At 39.1% G+C, this 22,451-nt stretch overlaps 1 protein-coding gene across 4 annotated transcripts in view; it reads right to left on the reverse strand.

Annotated features, from left to right (window-relative positions):
• drp2 (dystrophin related protein 2) overlaps positions 1-22,451 on the reverse strand; it is a 173,368-nt gene that overhangs the window by 61,971 nt on the left and 88,946 nt on the right. For 3 of the 4 annotated variants that reach the window (XM_014412664.3, XM_014412662.3, XM_076875356.1), the window contains exon 3: positions 11,421-11,595. In XM_014412664.3, coding sequence (XP_014268150.1) covers positions 11,421-11,467 — 47 coding nt within the window. In that variant the 5' untranslated portion in view covers positions 11,468-11,595. Of the gene's footprint in view, positions 1-11,420; positions 11,596-16,453; positions 16,633-22,451 lie in introns of those variants that run through there. The other variant, XM_014412663.4, reaches the window with a different exon arrangement.

Consider the following 22,451-nt stretch of genomic DNA (forward strand, 5'->3'; position numbering starts at 1 on the left):
AACCTGAGCAGGTGCATGCGAGAAACTATGACGAGAAAACATGAACATGGACCTGAACATGAACAGAATCACGAGAGACCTGACGTGACGTAGAGGGAGAAAAACAGACGAACCGACAATGAACAAAGGGAGACAGATGACTTGAATACACAGGAGGGTAATGAGGGAAGTGAGAACACCTGGGGAAAACAGCTGACACAAATGAACCTGAACGCCACAGGGGAAGTACAACTAAACACACTGAACATGGAACATCAGACTCTTCACAATAAAACAGGAACAAGAAAAGGGACGTAGACAAGACAACATGAGCTTGACAAATAGAACATGCAACATGCAGACATGAAATACACGGGGAGACTCAAAAGACACAAGGAGACATAGAAGAAACATAACTGGACCAAAACTCGACTAAACGTAAACTAAAATAATAACAGAAGAACTTCACATGATTTCAATTTAACAATCAAAAATACAAAATAAACTCAGAATGCTGGATCACAGACCCAGCCCGCTGACAATGTCTTGCTGTGTTAAAAAACCCTTTGGGAAAATTTGGATAAAAACCTATTCCATATAGAGACACACTAGTTGTAATTTTATGTAAACAAATAAGAACTAGTGTGTCTCCATATATTTTATGAACTATATAGAGACACACATGTGCACATATCCCAGTGTAATCCATAGACCAAAATCTTTGGAGCTGGATTACCATACTGGCATAGAGCCTATTTTGAGCACAAAAATAAGTTTCTCACACTGCAAAGCATTTGAAAATCACAACAGTAGGTAATTTAAAGTTGTGACTGTCAATATCAATAAATTATATGCTGTCATAAAAGTACACTGCTAACAGCATGTTCATGTTTACCAGCTTTTCCCAAGCTTCTCCCTCCTCTTTCCCTTTTTGATTTTGTGCTCTGTAGGGGTAGATCGTGTCATGCATGATGCATTCAGAGACTCCTCCTGTGGCGGAGGAGTTTTACTGATTCCTAGCCTAAAGGATTTCTTCCAAGAGCAATCTTACTGATATTTGTGGGGAACAGACGTGACGAATGACATGAGCAGAGCACCTACTGAAGCCATTTTCCACAATTGGAAATACTGTATGCATTTGAATATATAAAAAATATAACAGCCATGGGGAACACATTCCTGTAACAAATTCCTCACAGCGGCATGAGTTAATAGAGGAAACTGTGCATGCTTCGAGCTCTGAGCGACAAAACAAACATTAATAAAAAAGAGAAAAGAAACCAAAAATACTGACGCTGTTCCTTAGTAGCAATTCTCAACTTGAGGAATATTTAGACATATAAAGCAATCTATTTGGTTACTTCAACAGAGAAGATAGTTTTCTCTACTTTCTTTTCCTTCTTTACCTTTAAGAACAGAAACTAAACCATCTTAATCAGTGACTCACTGCTATAATTATCTACATTCAGAATGTCCTATATGAATCATGCACATTTCCACATCATAATTATAATACAATATGTCAATATAGTCTCAGTGGGTTCTGCTAGATGCCTACAATATGTACAGTAGACAAAGATATGGTATTATAAATGTATCTTGCTATAATGCTTCGCATATTACAGAGAGCAATTTGACATTGCACTGGTATGTAAAGATGTGAATGAAAACCGGGCGGAATTTCAATGCAAATGCAAAGACATGGATATACAGACAAGGGTTGAGTGGGTACATATGAATACAAATAAGGTTGCTTTTTCCCCCCAGCAGATACCCAGGATGTATCATTAGCACAGCACAGAGTAGGGAAGGTGTAAAAGGTGTTAGGAGAAGCTGAGACACTTGAAAGAAATAAAAGATGACAAATAAGAAGCACAAGAGATCACTGCTGAAATGGTCATACAATCCCACTCCTCTTTAACACCTGAGTGTATATGTTCAGTGTCAAGACAAAAAGGAAAACCAGTGATATATTTTCCAGATTTATTCTGTGCATATTGGTGTGAGCCTGCAGAGCAGATGTTTTCCCCCAGAAACATTATTTCGTTTTACTGATTGTGGAAGTTAATGTGTTTATGTTCATTCATCCAGACATGGATCAGCATACTTATCACTATTTTATGCTTATGAGACTCTGCGGAATTTTTTTTTCTTCCTGTTTTTAATCTGTTAAATTTTAACAATAAGCCACATGGAGAGGTGCTGGGACTCCAGAGTGGATCCGTCCTTCGTTGGTTAGTTGCATTGCCTAAATATCACTACTTCCCCTTTCATTCAATATAGATAGCTTGTTGCGGAAGAGCAAGCAGAACAAGAAGCTGACAGAAGTGCGAAACTGTTAACATATTTTAGTAAAGTAGCAAATTATGGAACTTTCAATACTCAGAGATTTAAACAACTACATTATCTGCTTTAGAAACATTCTAAGAGTAGGACTGAAGAGGGGGTAGTCATCAGCCATTCATCACACTGCCTCGCTAAAGCACTGTGCAGTCAGTGTATTGCTGGTGTCTCTGCTGAATCAAACTAATAACGTTTGGGAAGCTGCAGAGCCATATCAGAAAAGCTGGTATGACATAGCCACTTAAATAAACACCTCCTTCAGCAAATAATAATAATCATTACAACCATTTTTACTAATATTGTCCTGCTGCAGGGACACTAGAAGAATTTGTGTTTGTGTTGTTACCTTTCGTAATGAGAAACTGTGTTTATTAATGTTTTGTTTGTTTTTCAGTGTTTTAGGAAGGTAGATAAAAAAGTAGGTCTTCTTTAAAAGTGCCCAATATGTGGAACATTACAACTGTCATAAAAACTCACTGGCTACTTCATTAGGTACACCTATTCAACTATTTGTAGACAAATATCTTTAGCCAATCACATGGCAGGAACAATATATTTTGTGACGAAGACATGGTATCTGCTAAAGTTCAGCATCAGGATGGGAAAGAAAGGTTATATACGTGACTTTGGCATGGCATGGTTGTACACAGACTGGTTGGTATGAGTACTTCGGAAACTACTAATTTACCATCTCAAATTGGTTTCTTGAACATGACACTGACTTCACTGTACTCAACTGGCCTCTACTAATTTCTATATTTCCATATTTCTAAAGAGTGTAGAAGATACCTGCTCTGTCACTTGCCTCTCTTTGCAGTTTCCAGACCTTTTAAATGAAGATAAAGAGTCAAAACTGGTATGAACTTTTAAAGCAAATACTTTTACTATTATACTTTTATACATCAAAGCAGTACGTTAGACAACTAAATTTTAAACTAAACAGCGCACTTGCAAGGATAGCTCATGGTTTCTAGTTGTTACAGTAAAGCAACACCTTTATTTTTTTTTTCCTGGTATTACTGAGTCCTAATTCATCACAGTACTCAATGCAGTCTAAGATGACAAAAGAAAGAAAAATTAGATCATACAGTGAAACTTACTCAACTAACAGCTTTTTATTTTTCACTAAGCAAGGTAATGACAAACTAAATGAATGCATGCTGTATATTCATTTTTTTAATCCTTTAGAAGCTAAAATATGAGGTAATTAGTTGTTTTAAACAAATGATTGTGCACAACAACAAAGCTTAAACTAGATCCATAAGGAAGAAGAAAAGACACTACAGAGAGGTGATATGATTTAAAATACAAGCCACACTTGTTATGTTTTGGTGACACCTAGAATCAACTGCCTTTCTCATTGTTCTTACAGTGGACAAGATCAAGTATTTGGTAAGTTGAATGTTACAGAAAGAGTGACAGCACCCACAATAAGTGTGGTCAGTGACAGTAAAACGTGTATCCAACATTTAAAATGATTCTCATATGCATCTGCTCATGTTTAGTTATACTTGAATTTTTAAAGTAAATGTTTAAATGGACCGGTTCCTATATAGCACTTTTCTACTCTATTCAAGCATTCAAAGCGCTTTATACAACATTTCTCATTCATCCATTCATATACAACCATTTTTTCTATGCCTAAGTGCTTTCTATCTAACATTCACACTCCGATGAGCTCATTTGACAGCAGCTTGGGGTTCAGTATCTTACCCAAGGATACTTTGACATGCAGACTGCAGAAACCGGGGATTGAACCACCAACCTTCCAATTAGTAGATATCCACAGACACCCAAAAGATCATGCAGATGAAAACGCTCCCTTCACTGGTAAATTAAAATATAGTTCTGCAGTTGAGTGTCAAATATCTAGATTTCCACTGCTTACATGGGAAGTCCCCAAAAAAGCTTGCAGTCATTATATTACAGTGGATGGGATTTATCAGGTGATATGAATAACTGACAATACATTTGTTACAAGCAAACTTTGGGAAAGATGTGACCAAAACTTTACTGTTTTGTGGAATTTAAGAGTGAATAGACGTATGTCATATTATTGCTTTGACTACATCATCATTTATTTCTTCCCTCCTCTAAAAAGCCAAACTCTTATTTCTGATATTAATCATTTCTTCCATTTGCACTCCAGTAGGAAACAGTAACTACTTTATAAGAACCTAAATTCTTAGCTATATTTATAATTTGTATCCAACTGCTATAATTACAACAATTATTATTTTTATTTTTTTTTTTGGTGTAATAGAAAAATCTTTAGCTCGCTGATCCACATTTGACCCCAAAGCAGCTCTTACTATGGGAGAATGAATGCAACCAGGGCTAATGTAAAAATAAATAAATACACATCCAAATCCCTCATTGTCTTCTAACTCCCAAAGACGGTGTTTCTCCCAATTTGTGGATTTGATTTGCTTCATATAAACCATTCAGCTTACCTCTGTACAGGGTGAGCACAAAGCCTCATTATTTTTACAGCTAGTCAAACACTGCAGCGGTCCAAAATGTCCAACATTGTCTCTAATCTGCACAAAACACTTCTGATTTGTTCTGCATCAAATGACTGGTGAGAAGATATAGTTCCGTGCTCTACTCACTCTTGCTTAATTTGAAGCTGTTTACAGCTTGGGATTAATGTTTGTACACACACACACACACACACACACCTACACACACACACACACACACACTATGTGGTAACTTGCCATATTATTCATGGGGATCCCATTTCCCCAATGATTTGTTTTATCATTAAAGTGTATCAAAGTTTGTTTTTTCAGCCTTGCCACCAGATACGCTTTGAGCAGCATGATATGCGTGACATCAATGGGAGTCTCTCAAGGAAAGAGAGGGAAGGAGTGTGTTAGGACTCTTTAAATTATTATAGAATTGATTTAGTAATTGATTAAGACACGGAAAAGGCTTACAAATAGTAAAATTAAAACCCCTGAAATCTGGGCCACATTTACAGCAGTTAGCCTCGTGGCTTAAACCTCATCCATCAGTATTACAAGGACATAGTGAGTCTGAGCAAATATATACAAAGCACTTTAGAAGAATGCAGCCTTTTCTTGAAATAAACTCCTAGATCTCAATATGATTCTCAGGCAGCAGTAAAAACAAAATCCACTCCTTCGAGTGACTAAATGATTGATGGCTAAAATTCCCAAAAGAGTGCCACATACATCAGGCCCTGTCACTAGCAACTACAGAAGAATAGGTTTTCACCCAGCCTTGAACAATTTAATTATCATTAACATGTAATTGGAGCTAAATAAGCCCTGCGGGGATCATACTGTAGCTTTTCCTGTGGGTGATGTAGGAAAAGTGGGGCACAAATAACCAAAGGCGGACCGTCTCTAGAATTGCTAGTAAGCATAGGATGATGTGGAGGTGGAGGATAGTACAAGAAAAAATATAGCACCAGCAGAACAAGGTGAGATCTGCAAGAGGAAAATGTACAAAAATTCAAAGTAAATGGAAATAAAAGATATCTTGAATTAGGAGGACACTGGTAGACGTGATAGATGTGAATAGAGATAGAGGTGTTATCATAATAACAAAGATGAAGACAAAAACAGACTCAGAGGTCTCCCTTTGCCCTCAGACAGACGCTGAGCGTAGGTGGTTGGCTCTCTGCAGTTATCTGAGCCATGCGGCAAATAAATTCATAGCATGCCACTGAGCTACCCACACGAACCCCTGTGGGCATTCCCTGCAGTGAATAACAGTGGGCATGTCCCTACGTGCCACAGCCTGAACCTTAACAATGCTTGTTATTGTTATCAATATGGTTAACACTAATCAACTAAACTATGGCAGAAAGTCTGTTTGGAGGAAGCAAAGTCATACCTGCAAGTGAACTGTGATGATTCAGCAACAGCCTATTTTTGTCTGACTACAACAGTATGCAAAAATAGGACGCGGTAGCTCCAGCCTCACTGGAAAAACGCCATGATTGAAACTGTCCTCCCACACTAAAATGACCAACTAGTTTGTTCACGAAAACAGGTGTTATTTAATTGTTATTACACTTTTCAGTTGAACTCAATAGAGAGGGCGTAGTAAAAGTAAAAACTCCCTCCTACCAGGAAGAAACAGTAACCAGGCTCAGGGAGGCGCAGTCATCTGCCACAACTAGAATGAGGTGAGGGCAGGAAAACAAGACAAAAGACACATTGTGGAAGAGAGCCAGAGACTAATAAGAACTTAAGATTTAATGCAGAGTGGTGTATAAACACAGAGAGTGAAAAAAGGTGAGTGAAGAAAGAACACTCAGTCCATTATGGGAAGCCTCCAGCAGCCTGTGTCTATTGCAGTGCAACTAAGGGAGGGTCCAGGGTCACCTGATCCGGCCCTAACTATATGCTGTATCAAAAAGGAACACTTTAAGCCTTTAATGTTAAAAGTAGAGAGGGTGTCTGTCTCCCAAATCCAAACTGGGAGCTGGTTCTACAGAAGGGGTTATGTGGTATAGTTAAGATGCTTCTAGAAGCCATGTTAAATAATTCTATTTAAACCAGTGACCTTTGCACAAACTCTAAGATTTTAGGTAAAATAAATCACACAAACATAAAATGGGCAGAACATTTAAATGTTAAGCTTCCTTTGTTTTCCAAAACTGTTAAATCCATGAATCTTTTTCACTCTTTACAAAAATCTTGATAAGGGAAAAAGGCTGATGTGCCACCTAATGACATTTAAATTGATAAATGCCACGGCTGAGGAGATTCTTAGTGCCGTGTCACATTACACATTATTTTGTTCCTGTTCTGAAAGAATCATTAGAAATTGTCACTGTTCATGGCTAAGATTGTTAAGCCCATTGTCTTTTCTCATAAGGTCAGCAGTTCAACATCCAATCCTGATTTAACCAGCAATTCAGTTTCTTTGACTCTCCAACTTCTCCAACCCTAATCCGATAATCGAGTGGATTTCAGGTCTAAATTTATCCAAACAATTGGTGAAAACATACGTGAACAGCAAGGGCTGTGAGATGAAACTCAAACCTAATCAAAAGTTGGGTGTTGTTTTGTTCCACCTCTATTTCAACAGCCTTTTAAGGTAAACTGTGTACACTCTATTAAATGGAAACACTCCACTCAATGGTAGGAACAAAAACTAATAAGACTGTTTACTTGGAGGACTTGTTGCCTTGGTCAGATTGCCAGCAATCTTGCAGTGGGGCAGATGAGTAAGACTAACAGGTTTTAAATAGACAAAAAGCAATCATTCAAAGTATACAGCTATTCTAGCAACCCATTTTATCGTCTGTAAATAGTCTGAATCAAACATGGATGTCTGAACCAGGTTTAATGGGACTGAATAGAACTGCACTCACTAACAGCTATAAACAGGATAGTGGCATAGAGTAAAAGCCAAAAGCCAGTCAGATTCATCCTCTGAGAACCCTGATAAAGTATAAGATATAAGGAGAGTCAGTCAATTACACACATGCCCATTATTACCATTTCTTTCAAAGTGCTGTAGAAGCACCATCACAAACAGACATAATAGCTTCAGAAACACACACGGATTAGTTGGATTAATTTTCACTTTGAAATGGATCGTTCAACTACAAAGACAGATGGAATGTGACAGCTGCACAAGCCTAGCATTTTTTCTCTCTCACAGTTTTAAAAGATGCTTCATTCAGCGATATCATGGCTCAATAAAGGCAAAATAAGCCCCCTTTTCTCGATTTTTCAAATTTATTAAAGGCATCCAGTCGAATGGACACAACTGAGAAATGAAAAAGGAATCAAAGATAATTCTCTGATTGTCCACTGAATAAATTACAAAAGAGCTAAAAGAACAACTGATCCCTTTATAAACCAGTCTGAGAAAAATAGCATAAATTCACTGAAACCTCCTACACTCTCATACTGTATTTTCTTATATAATAGTTACAGATGGCTGAATAGTCTCACCAATATGGTTGGAGTAATAAATGTCTCTTTTATATATGTATTCATAATCAGTTAGCAGTGATTATGATAGACACAGTGCAATACAATGCTGTGGTCCACTTGTTTGGGGCTATTATCTCAGTGCTGCATAAGACATTAAACCACAACTTGATATAAGCAATAAAAACAGCATGTCTACATATTTTGCCAAAGGCATCAAAGTGCTATTTTGTAGTCAATAGCACATGCTACACAGCTGGTGAGGGTGAGTGTGAGTGGAGTGGCTCATGGTGTAATGATTTTGCCAATTTTCTATGTAAGACGCCAAAAAAGTGATCAAACCCCTAACCTTCTGTTATCAGCACTGAGTCCAATTAGCTGAGCGACACTGTGTCATGCTGATAAATTCACAGTGCCACTGCCGTCTGTTAGAGAATGCATTTTGTTACACTGTTTACTCCTTATCTTAATTTGTTTAATTCTCTGAGCATACAGGGCAATCAGCAAATTTTGAAAAGCTGCTTTTCCCCGTCTACTCAGGAGTTTGGGGCATCGCTGTAAGGGTGTCTGTGTTGGTCAGGTGTTGACTTTGATCTAACAGAAATATCTCAAAATGTATTAAATGGTTTGACGAGAATGAACTGAAGTCATCTACTGTCAATCAAGTAGCTCTACCATCACTTCAAATACCTGGATAGCAATGCCATTTTCAATTTCTATAAGCAGCGAATTTACTTTCCTGTGTCACAAAGTTTAGGGACTCAAACACAGAAGAAAAGGTTAGTTAATGCACACAAATCCAAATATGAAAACCTAGAAGGAGCTGCAAAGGAAAGCAAAACAGAAAACTAGGAGCACCGGAGATGCACATAGGCAAGCAAAAAGGATGGACTGAAAAGAACACGAGGAGAGCAGCTGGACGAAACTGAACACAGAACTAAACAGGCAATGCTAATGCGAGTGAGGGAGACAACGGAGGGAAAACAGACAAAGAAAGAAAGACAAGGAAAAGAACATACCCGAAAGGAAAAGCAATAAAAAGAAGCAGTAACAACAAAGGCAAAGTGAAGCACAACAGATCCAGTGATTCACAAGAAATAACCTCCCTTCCAAGGAAAAGGTTGTAACCTCAAGCTGTTATCAACAAGTTGGCCAACGCAGATGCTGCGTGTGAAATATAAAAATAGAATAATATGTGTACTGGCAGTATCATCTTTAGAGACATCGGCATCTTAGAAATCATGGGTGAAAAAAAAGAGTTGTCTACCACCCTCAAAGTTTTAAAAAGACGTATTTTAATCAAAATCATAATCATTTCATAATCCTTACCACACAGTGAGTGGAAATGATTCAAGCTGAAACCTGATCTGTGATGAGATTCAAATCCCAGCATCCTGTTCAAAAGCCAGCTGTGTTTGTACAAACGCAGTCTCACGTAATACAGACTCTGTCGTTCCTTTTAACTGGAAATGCGCCTATATGGCATTTTAGACATGTTTAAATGTATTTTCTCCAATGGAAGGAAGGAAAGGCCAGTATGCTTACTTTGGAAAACCTGTTAACCTTCCACCTGCTTACCTCAACTGCAAAGGCGCACATTTGTCACTGAGAGCACTTAGCTCAAAGCACTACAGTGCTTAATTACAACCTCACTGAGCTGTTAGCCAGACTTCAGAAAATAATACTGCAGTACAACAGGGAAAGTTTCAATTAGTTCAGTCTAGGTACACTATAAAGGATAATGCAGGAGACTTTAAACAAAAGAAGGAAGCTCTCGTGACTTTATTAGAACAAAGCCTCAACCACCTGTCAATCAGTGCCAGACAGGCCATTATAAAGCCAGTTGTCTGCTCTTGTCCAGCCGCTGGCACTGAACGCAGTCAGGCGTTTCATCTGGACAGCACTCACCCTCAAGGTTAGACAGCTCTTCGGCAAAGCTCTTCCTCATTCATTCATTCTTTCCCTCTTGCCACTCCCCTTTTCCTACATAGCATCTCTCTCGTGTGAAGATTTAATACCCGTTCTCTATCTCTCTCCTCCTCCCCGCATCGACGTCGTCCTGTATTCCTCTCTTCCTCTCTCAGCCTGATGAAGTCAGAGTGTTGCTCGGATATAAACAGCCACTGCAGGCCATCCATAGTGATCTCATTACACAGGACTGCAGGGGAAACTGTCCTACCCAATTTAACAACTATCCTTCCTTAACCTCCCCCTCCCCCTTCTTAGATACATCAGGGTCAAGTAAGCAATTAAGGGGCCAATTGTCTAAACAGGATGCCAGTTGAATGGAAGATATAAAAATCATACAGCAAGCCCGGACAGCATTAACCTATATTATATGAATAATTAATAAGCTGACTGGAAAGAGACGTGAAATGTGTTATTGTGTGACAGCACATTATCAGACAATGCTTTTAATTACCTGAACACAGTGAATAGCAACATGAAGAATCATTAGGTGGAAAATGGGAAACAAGCAAAGAACAGTGTAAATGGATATCACATTAGCTCCGGTGCTACTGTGTGACGGGCTGCATGTGAACTTGTTGTTTTCCCCACAGGGATATAACCACAAAATGACAACAGCCATAAATAAGGGTGCGACTTTAAAACTCTGGGTTATTATTAATAGATGCTGCACAAACAAATTCTATGTATAGATGTTGTAAAGCCAAAAGCCACTCCAACATTACATTATTACTTCAGTGTGCATCTCTAAAGTGCTTATAAAGAGGACAGGAATAAGCTTTGCCTTTTTCGTTCTTTCCATCAGTGCTTCAATAGAAATAACTGGCTTTAGAAACATTAAGTTAAACTGAGTGAATCTCAGCATGCCAAGATGTGTTTGGACTGTGATGATGGTGAAACAGTTCCATAAAAAAAAAGCTGATTGGATGCAGCTTACAATCATCTGCGCCTTGAAAAAAGCATGTTTATATCTTTTGAGAAAAACTAGCAGATACAGAAGGGCAATCAGCAATTTTGTTACCATAGAGCTGAGAATGTCAACTGCGAGCAATCAAGACGGGTTCATTTCACCCAAAAAGTCTGCAGTCAGCCTCTGTTCCCAGGTACATACGGCATGCTTCTTTGAGACAATCATCCATACAGATGGTTCCAGGCTTTTCCAAATGGCTTTGACCTCTGTGAAAACCAGCGTGAGTGCTAACTTACCGGATATTGTGCGATTTGCGTTTGATCTCATTCCAGCAGAGGTTCATTTCTCCTGTTTGATTCGGGCCACCCCCTCTCAGTCTCCTACACTCAGTGCCCTCCTCCTGCCCCTCACCGTCCACTGTGGACTGGCATGGCACACAGTGGCATCCCGGCCACGAAGGCCGCCCCGCAGCTAAAAACACACACACAGCAAGACACACACAGGTGAGTATTACAGTTTGGACAAATTTGAATTGATTGCTGATAGATGGTGTTCTGCTCTTATATTTAAAACCATTGAGGTAAAAAAAAAAAAAACCCCAAAAAAACTAAACCCTAAACTTTTGTTGTGACATAACACTAGTTGAGAAAGAAACAAAAGATAAAAGATTCGGTGCTACAGTGATGGCTTTCCAATGCGTTAAATTCTTTCTTCACAATATTAAACTGATATGTTTTGGAGTCTGACAAGCCTGGATCTGTTTCACAAACATGAAAGCCATATATACAGACACAGCAACCTATAAAAACATGTTTTTAAAGCTATAAACCCAATTCCCAACCATTTTTTGACGGTCTTAAAAAATAAAATCTATCGGAATAAAATCACAGAGTTTTGTCACTTCTAAGACAAGACACATTAATTCTTAACATGAAAGTGAATAATGAATCCAAGACAAAAAATGTCGACTGTTGAGAGCAGATTTGTCAAACTATCTGCCAAGCAGCAATTGCATGCTATTCAATCACGACCACATAAAGTCTAGAAATTATAGGGCGCATCATCGTTAAAAGCAGTAAGGACTATGTACCCATTAATAAACAATATCCCAAAATGCGAAGCACGACACACACAAAAGCATGGTCAACAAATCGGGGCCATATGCAATAACCCTGTCCGGTCTGTGAGACAGAAAACCTGATTCATGAGACACCAGCAGTTTTATCCCATTATTCCAATCCATTAAACTCAGGAAACAAACGTAGACAAAAAGCCTCTTTTTCACAGACTTTTAGAGTGAGGGGGTATTCAAGGCTAGATATGAAGAGGTGCAATCCTCTTGATGGAGCTAGGGGGAAAAATATCAAGGAGTTAGTCCACACACACAAGCACACACGGCCTATCATACGGACAAATACACACACACACACAGAGTAATAAGTGGCATTCGGAGCAGGACAAGCTTTTCCAGGTTCGCAGGTCATGATAAATCTCATGTTCGGTCACTGGGCTGTCTGAGGCTTCCTGTCTCTTGTGTTCATTTCACAACATTTACCTTTGCAGCAGCTGGGCATCTGAGCTTACACCCTCAGCCTTTATAACACACACAGAAATACATGCTCACACACCATGACCGGCAGCGTCCCCTGTGTTGGTCAGAAGGCTCTTATCAGATTGTTTTGAAACTGGTTGATCATATCTCTCCCACAGAAGAACCCAACCTTTAACACTCACTGGAGCAGTCAGCCATCCATCTAAAGCAGCAAAGGGACAAAATACTGCACTCAGTACTCACACAAATATGCACCTATCAAAATAAGTCTTAAACCACTAAAGGTTCAGTGGTCGACTCAAGCAGATTAAGCTATCACCATGTCTACTTTTGAAACTAGCTGGGACTGTAAAGACTGTAAAAACAACACATAAAAGACTTCAGACGACACAGGTGATTCTTGGTCTGCATGCTGGCCTGCCAGGTCCAATCTTTGGTCTTGTATTCATTTATTTATATTGAGCTTTAGTTCTTGTGTTTGACATATTAAAAAAAAAAAAAGATCATTTATTGTTATTTTTAATAACTGAATCATTTGTTTTTTTGTTTTTACTGTTGGCTTGTTTCATTTTCCCTTTTGGGGGGATTTTGTCAAAGTTTGTAAGACAAGACATTTGAAACTGATAATGGAGTTGGTAATTCCATTATTTTCTGATATTTTATGGATGATTCATGAAATTTCAAAGGTTATTCATCTCAATTTATAGGAAAAAAGTCAATGCATGCTTTTATTCTAAATATAAGTGTACAAAGTAGAGACAAAGTAATCAAGAAATTAAGCTCAGAACCTCCCGTGATGTTGATGATAAAATTGGTCTATTCGAAAGCTTGGAAAGAAGGATTGCTGTGTCAATACAAAGTTTTTCTGGGTGATCACCTTTATCCTGTGATGAGACATCTCTGTCCTGATGGGAATGGTCTCTTTGAGCATCCCCAGGTCTCAAGTGGTCTCTGAATGGTCTGATGAGTGTGAAAATGGTGTGAATCATATGCTAAGGCCTTCACAGTCACCAACTCTCAACACAGCAGAACACCTGTGACAAATGCTCTCTTACACTACCATCAAAACATCAAATTAGGGAATTTATTTTGAAAGAATGGTGTTTCATCCCTCTACTACATTACAGAGACTCAGAGAATCAATAAATCTGTCCCATGTCATATATTCACTGCACGATGACCCTTTTCTAAAGATTATTCTGCAGAGATGCAAGTGAGAACACAAAAGTCCAATCCAGTCGTCTCTAACATTAACCTGCCAGCTCCAGAGTACGAGGTCGATGTAATGTTTGATTGCATCGGTGTCAGAAAAACCAAGGTTATAGTCTTGGTGAATTCCCAGCTTGTGAGTGGCTGTCTCCTGTCTCCTGCCTCCTGCACACTTTAGCCAGGCTACTCCCTCGCCCAAACCTTTCTATGTGAGAAAGGATAACCTCAGACAGTGTTGTGAAATTATTCTCCTGCTCTTTTGTGTGAAAGCATGTTTAAACAGCTTATATTAAATAGTTGTCCTCATTCAAGGACAACTGTTTAAGATTTATAATCGTTATTAATATTCAAAAGAATTAAGATATTTAAAAAGAAAAAAACTATTTGTTAGTCCTTATCGTTGCTTCCTTTCGAGTGTCTACCCATTCCTCTCTGCTGCAGCGGCTGCAGTCTAAGCAGAGATACCCAGACCTCTTTCTCCCCGGCCACTTCTGGGGGGACACTGGGGTGTTCCCAAACTAGCCCATAGAAGTAATCTCTCCTTTAGTACTGGGTCTGCTCTGGGGCCTCCTTCTAGGTAGACATACACAAAACACCTCACCAGGAGGCGCCCAGAAGGCCTAGCTAAATGCCTAATCTACCTCAGCTAGGCTCGAGGGAAAACACCTGGTGACTGGAGCTTGGCACATGGGGCCCGGCCAGGCGCAATTTGAAAGAGAAACATGGGGCTCCATGTGCCCTTAGGACCAGTGCCTTGTGGTTTAGGTGGCGGTCAGCGGTGGAGTTGCATCCCGGGTTGCAGAGCATTTCTCTTTCAAGCTTAATTGAGCCCAGTATGAACCAGGAAGGAACTTTTGCTGCACTTTCAACATTTCAGTGAATGACTCCCCGGTGAGACGGAAGAATAGACTTGCTTTCAGCCCACTCATCTCCTTTCTTTATCCTTACACTCCTCTGCCTGCATATTTATTCTCCTTTCTATCCTCTGCAGATATACTCTTCTCTCTACCTTTCCAGTCTGTTCGGCAGGCCATCCAACTTCATATTGGCTGTAGGTTTTTTTTCCTATTTCATATGAATCATAATAACCATCTCATCCTCACTACCGTCTCCTGTTATCTCTCCACTTCCTTCCCTTCCTTTTCTTTCCTCAGACAGCTCCCGTTAGTGTAGGTGAAACTTGTGTGAATCAGCACTACCCGGCACATCTCTCCCACTCCCTCCTGGCTCAGTGTCTCTTTCCCTTTGCTGGTAATCAGGGGTCACGTGTGACTTTGCATATAGTGTTTGCACTGCAAAGACCCCACTAGGATCTCCAGCGCACCTTTTAAAAATAAGAACACATAATAAAGCCTTTCTATTCTACAGACAGATTTGATTCACTTCACTTCACCATTTGTGAATAAAAATGAATGCAAATGAGTAAACAGAAGACACACGTTGCAGAAGAGAAACATGGTTGTTTGTTTGCCTTGGAAAGCTGAATTGTCAAAATGTGAAATGGAGTTGAACAATGACGGCCATCAACCACGCCACTGCAGACATCAAGGGAATACCCCAAGGGTGAAAGATAGCTCTGAGAGAGGTTTGGTTCAGGAGTGAGGCACAAACTGAGTGACAGACGGGGACCTCAGTTCTCTCTTCTGCAGCCTTTTCTCATGCAGCTGCCAGGATCATATAAAGACATAAGGTCATGCATCATTGCACCTGGAATATTCTATTTACAAAATGTATTACATATTATTTTTAAGCAAGTTTATCGTTTTTTTTCTGCAGCAAATTAAATTATAAATGACAACAAAAGATAAGTAATGTCTACATAAGTCATTTAATGCAAATATCTATGTTATTTCAGTCTCATAGGCACACATTTGCATTAGGCAGGCATGTATCAGCCCACAGTGCAAGACATTAGGTGGTTCTGTCTCTCGCTTTAAACTTCAAAAACATGAGTCAAGCTTTAAACATGCATTATTTATGGCCTTGATTGGATGTGGCGTTGCTCAGTCAAGCATATGTACTGCATGTTTTCCTAAGATGCTGAAAAACCAGCTGAGATTTCACTGACATGCCACAAAGTGACACAAACAATATTCGTCTTGCTGCTATGGCTACAACACTCATCTCTCTCTTTTTTCGTTTCATGACCGTTTCCAACAGCAATCACATCTCAACGCTTTAAAAACTGCCCCAATTATGTTAACAGTACAGACAGCATATCTGCCTTTTGTTCTTTTCTCTGACCACTCAAGCCGAGCCAACCTGTAATAACATTTTCCAGACAATATGTGAATGCAAAATCAAAGGAGCTGAAGATGATAAAAGATAGCACACAAAGCTTTGCTGGATTTCACAAAGCAAAGGAGAAAAGACAGTTCAACTGTGCAGATAAAGCTTGAGAGGATCAAAGCCACTGTGCTGCTACACCAAGTCTACATGTTGATATTAATCTGAAGGAATCAAGACTTAGTTCAGATATGCCAGAGAAGCAATAAGATAACAAGGATTTACTTTCATTACTGGAGCTTTGCCAATTAATACAGTTCTTTAACAATGTGCAGCACCTACCTGAATAATATGACTTCCTGCGTGGTTCTAAATGAAGGCTCAGATTCACGTTGTTAAACCCGCCACCACGGATAACCGAGCATTGACATTATTTACCCAGTCTGTTGGTTGGCATGGCAGAGAGTGCAGAGATAAGTTTGGGATGCAGATGAAAGAAAGATCCAGGAAGAGAACTGGAGGTAGGAAAACAAGGAGAGAGGCACAGGCATGGGGAGAGATGTGTGAACTAATAAGCAGAAACTGTGGTCCTGGTCAAAGACGTCTCTGTCCTTGCACATTCCTTCTTACACCTACATAGCCCCCACTGCTCACCACCAACAGGAAGAAAAGGCCATCTGCCTGATGTCCTTCGACCCACACACACTCTGATCACTGCACAAAAACATGCACTAGTAGTTAGGGGAACAGTTTGTAGTCAGAGAAAAATTTAAATAAAATTCCAACAGCCGAGACTTGCATTTCTTAGTTTGTAATAAAGATCAAGGGTCAAAGGAACTAAAACAGGGACTTTTGTGGCACAACGAAAAGGAAAAATACAAGAAGAAATATTAGCACATACAGAGAATGAAGATGAAGAGCAAGTAAAGGTAAATATTTCATAAAACTTTTTCATAAATTTTTAATTCTGAAGCTTTTGATGTTGCTTTTCTTTGTTTGGATCCTTAGCCAAGGTAGTGCCGTGGCTTCGGAGCAAGCAACATCTCAACAACTAGGCTGAGAGTCGTGAAATGTTTGCTCGCCAGCATAATAACTTTTTTTTTCAAGTTTCAATTAAGCATTAATGTTGGTTTGCTGTTAATAGTTTATGTTTTGCATAATAGGCCTAGACAAATATTGCATAGATTGCCATATAGTGTGGTCATGTTTCTCTCAAAATGAATTTTGTTCACACTGATGACCTGACTTTTCATTTAGCACATCATCAAGTCACTCTCGTACCATTAACATGGTTTATGACGTAACATCAGCCAAACTAACAACAGCCTAATTTTACTATCAGCCTCAGCTGTAATTTAAATTTACTGCATATGAGAAAATGTTAGACATTAAACATAAATATGTCACAATCTAAAAATCAGCATTTTAGCATGCAAGCAATTAGCTCAAAGCACCAGTAAGTTTGAGTGCAGCCTCGCAGAGCTACTAGCAGAGCTGTAGACCAGGACTGTCAAAGGTATGGAAATGGGTCGGCCAAATGGTCAAAGCTTTGTATTGTGTGTAAGGTGGTAAATCCGAGAAGCTACAGTATGCAAATGCGCTTCATTGATTCACAGCAGTAGCATTTCTTTGATATTAGAATGACTAAATCCATAAAACTGATGCACGTTGAAACTGGACTTATTTTCCAGGCTGTTTTGTAAAAGGCTGAACACACTAAAACAAGTCTGACACCCCTGCAATAGAATATAAGTCTTGCTGAACATTACTGTCACCAGTTTACTTCATTAATTTAACATGGAAGTCTCAAGGTATTTTATCTCTTGTAATAAAGAAATCTGTCTGAAATATTGGTGTAGTACAGTCAAACCTGCAGTGCTGAATATTTGTTACCTCTTTCTAGGTGTGACAGTTCATGCACGAGCACTACTGACACATCAGGATTAAGAGCTGTTACTTTATAAGGTAGCTGGATTCTTGTGAGATTTCAATCACAGTGCATGCCTATAGGTTTTAAGCTACATGCTTGTGATAAAATCACAGTTCCTCTGGATGAATCAGTGTTATCTGCAAAGAGCAAATTTTGCTGCAGCCATGAGCATGTGTTGAGTGGGGCATTATTTTCTGTACATAAATGTTTTTTGTCTCTAAATTTTCCTTAAAGTGACCACAAGAATCATCCATTGACATGCTAACTAACTAAAATCATCACCTCTTCTTTTCCTCGGGGAAAAGCCAGATGAGTTTTAATCTGTGTTTGTCCTCACCATCTATTACTTCGTGTTCAGACTGCAAGCCTTCCTCTAAGAACTGAGTTTCTTTTTATCTTGAGTATCAGAAACATTTCTTGGATACCTCCACTATACTCTTATTTGCTGTAGCATACCCTGTTTCCCGTGCTCAGCTTTTCATCTATCGCAAAGCAGAGACCTGACTTCTGTACTATAGAAGACACAACAAAGGCAGTGTATATTTGAGGATTTATGCAGCATAAAACGCTTTTTTATCTTCCATATAAAGTCAGCTGGGTACTTTATCGCTCCAGCTGCTTTGGATTTTCTAGCTGGGATGTCAGCTGTGTTGCTAAAGTTGATAACCATTGCCTTGGTCTTGAAGTTGTGCAAAATTTGTTTCCTTTTCCGATTGCTTCTGCTTAAGCATTTATAAAAGCTTGAAGAGGTCCAATATTTCAGGAAAAAAGCAGTGAGGATAGAAGGTATAAAACATCTGAAAACCAACCAGTCTGCAATTTAAATCTCTCCAGACTCATGCAGTGAGACTAAGGTCTAACCAGAGCACCATTAAGGTTTCGTTCTTAGAAATGAGAAATTATTCATATTAAAATATACCTCAGCTGTGACAGATGGATTGTACTGAAGTGGAACTAGTTTTGTACTGTAGTTGTGAACATATCCTTCTGTCAGCAGGCTAAAGCCAACAACGATTTCCAACGCTTTCACACCCACAATTACGACACTTAACAGAAGTGATAAAGCCATTATGCACTATCCAAAAGACCTGGCAAAAGCTGATACAGACACCCAGAACTCTGTGGCTGTGGCTTCACTAAATGTGCCGAGCACTGATTTAACTTCAACAAATAAATGCCAAGCCAACAATAACTCAGAGTATCAGTGTCCGGGAGTCTTGCTGCTAAATAGCATGCAAATACGAGTGGATGCAAGACTACATGTGCATTTCTGTGAGTGTGTGCGCAGATGCATGTTGATGTGTGTCTTGACTTGTTTCAGTTGCAGGCTCTTGGCTTTGTGCCTGATGGGGGTTAGTGGAGGTTGGACCACTGCCTCCCTGCTGCTCTGCCCCGCTGTCCCACAGCCCCTCAACAGCTACCAGTTAGAAGAAAGCGGAGGACACACACACACACACACACAAACACACAAACCTTCCAGCTCTCAGTCCCTCTCTGCTGGTGAAGCAGGAGGGGCGAGTTGAGCTTCTCCTCACAGCTGCTCGTCACACACTGCTGGAGACACTGGAGGAGCTCCAGTGACACAGCAAACACACAATCACAAATTCACTATTGCATTTTGTCTACATCCACACACACACAGAAGACTTCCAACTACATTAACTATACCCTTCATGATCACAGGCCTGAGTAAAATTACCACCTTTCCCCATGATACATCATCACACTCTTTCCAGGCTTGACTCTTTTTTGTCTGCAGACATGTGGCACAGTGATTTGTGATTGGAAGCAAACCAGAAGAACAGCAGGAGCAAAAAAGACTTTCACTTGCCCTCCTCCTGCCGCCTTCCTGCTTTGGCCCATCATGACTACACATTGTCATGCTAGCAGTGTTTTGCCCTCTAACCAGATATTTCATTACCCTTCGTACTTTATTATCTTTTCAATGACAAAGTAATTTCCCCCTGGAGCAAACATGCCATCAACACACTTAATTATATTTACATGGTGCCATTGCTTTCTTTGTCCTTTCAAGATGGATTTGAAGCAAGAGTTTGGCAGTGAAAAATACTAGGGGCTAGGGACATTAACATCATTATTACTGAAGGCGGAAGAGGGAAAGTATCATTCGAGCACTTTACAAGATGCTTATTTTGTCGACTGTAACATCAGGTGATGATGGTTTTCATTTATTTGTATGTGGTGACTGAAGTGCTCCTAGAGTGCCAAATGAATATCTGAAATATCACTCTGATATTGGATTTTTAGTGGATGGCAGTCTAAGAGGTGATCTAGGTGTTGCTAGCATAAGATTCAAAACGAGCACCTGTTTTCCAAGAAAACAACATCTCTCCATTTCAAAGTTTGAAATTAAAATTGAATAAGTTTCTTTTGTTCTATTGTCAGTAAAATACAAGGTATAAAAATATAAAAATCAAGCACAAGCTAGGGAAGCATAGTGGTGCAGTGGTTTGTCCTGTTTCCTCACAGCAAGAGGGTCCTAAGTTTGAATCCAACAGCCAGCCGGGGTCTTTCTCTGTGGAGTTTGCATGTTTTCCCCATGGGTGGCTGCATACTCCTGCTGCTCTTCAGGGTGTAACCTGCCTTTCATCCTGTGACGGCTGAGATAGACTCCAAAACTCCCTGAATTGGATAAATGGAAGAAAATAGATTGATGGATGGATCTAAGCGCTATTTATTATTGCTTTTTGTTTTGGCACCACACAAATGCAAAACAGTAAGGTTTATTTGAAGTGCTGCAGGCTCATCAACACAGAAGCCATATTAGGAAAACTAGTGTGGACAAATTCCCACCAATTAGTATTTGGTGTGATTTGTGTTTCTGGCCCTGTTGTCTAAAAAGACATTAACCTTATGTTCTGTTTTAGATGTTCATATGCAGTCTTTCTGGTAAGTCCACAGTTAAGGCTTGAATTTAAAAAGTGTTTATACATTTACCACGATGGTCTCTATGAGCTAGAATTAGAAACTTCACTTGAATGACCTCTGAAAACACATACAGTGTATATATAAACTTGCCTTTATGTCATGTTGTATATTATACTCTTTTGTTGTCTGTTTATCATTGTCCAGCTGTCTTGTTTGTTGTTTCTATTATAGATATTTTTATTGTAGCTGTTTCTCTTCTTATGTTGGAAATTATTATGTTTACTGCCAACTTGTGTTTTGCTTTCTCCACTTTATCTTAATTTATTCCTATTTATTCTTTTTCTCTCTTATTGCTTTTCTCTTTCAGTTTACCTTCTGAGCATGTAAGATTTATTATAAGTTATAACAAAGTAATTTTTTATTGTTACTATTATTGTATTTTCCAGTTCAGTCTGTTTGTTGTTAGGTGCTCATAAGTACCGTGTGTTTATCAAAGCTTTCTGCTGAAAATAGTTGAATTTGTCTAGAAACTACACTGTGAGCCATTAAACAAAAGAATGCACTGAGAGGCATTATACATCTGCAGAATCCACTGATGATGAGTCTCTGTAGTTTCAACAATGAGCAAAGGCGTTCACATTACAAGCAGACAATACTCTTAGAAGTCTGCATGTAAGGAGCCTAGAACTTTTGACTTTTCATCAAAGCAGATCTCTTACTGATGATTTAACAAAGAGAGTTTCATGCCCATCTAATGATTAGAAAGACTACCAGCAAAAAACAAAAACAAGCAAACAAACAAACAAAAAGACTTCCTTCAAAACCCCCGTGACTCTATTTTATCTTCTTTTAAGATGTTACCGCACATTTCAGAATTTGATTTGTTTTGGAAACTTACTAAAATAATTGACATATCATTATGCTTTTGAGTCCTCTTTTGAGAACGAGACATCTCAATAGCAAACAAAACTTATTGGAAGTGATTGAGTTATTTTCGCTGTGTGCCCAGAGTGGCCTCAACTTCAAACAGCTACACCAGCAAGAAATAGATCAGAAGCAAATGTCCACTTTACTCAGCTCTTTTCCTGATTCCACTGACAGCATTCTTAATGAGCACACTGTGAAGGCCTTTGTTTTTTTATACAATCATTGTTGCTTCTCCTGCTCTTTTTCCAAGAAAATTGTATTTAAAGCTGTGTAACCTTTAATGAAACCTGAAAAACCATATGCAATTTCACATACGGTTCATTTCACTCCAATCTGTGCGCACATTTCATGCAAATATCCAACTTGAGATTCATCTGTTCAATTATGTTTATGATCGAGTGTAATAACGTTAAGATTTAAGTCTCGGGTCTATTGTAAAGATGGGGGTGACAGCTGAGATATGTCATCCTCTATCAAACAAAGACTTTAGCTCCTTTTTCAGAAAATGACAAGCAGTTATAAATCAAAGTTAGCAATTAAAAACAGAGGGCCACAGGGTTTGAAATCATAGGTGAAGGATTTAGAAAGTGGACT

This window comes from Maylandia zebra, linkage group LG2, assembly GCF_041146795.1.
Source record: "Maylandia zebra isolate NMK-2024a linkage group LG2, Mzebra_GT3a, whole genome shotgun sequence".
Taxonomy (NCBI): Eukaryota; Metazoa; Chordata; class Actinopteri; order Cichliformes; family Cichlidae; genus Maylandia; species Maylandia zebra.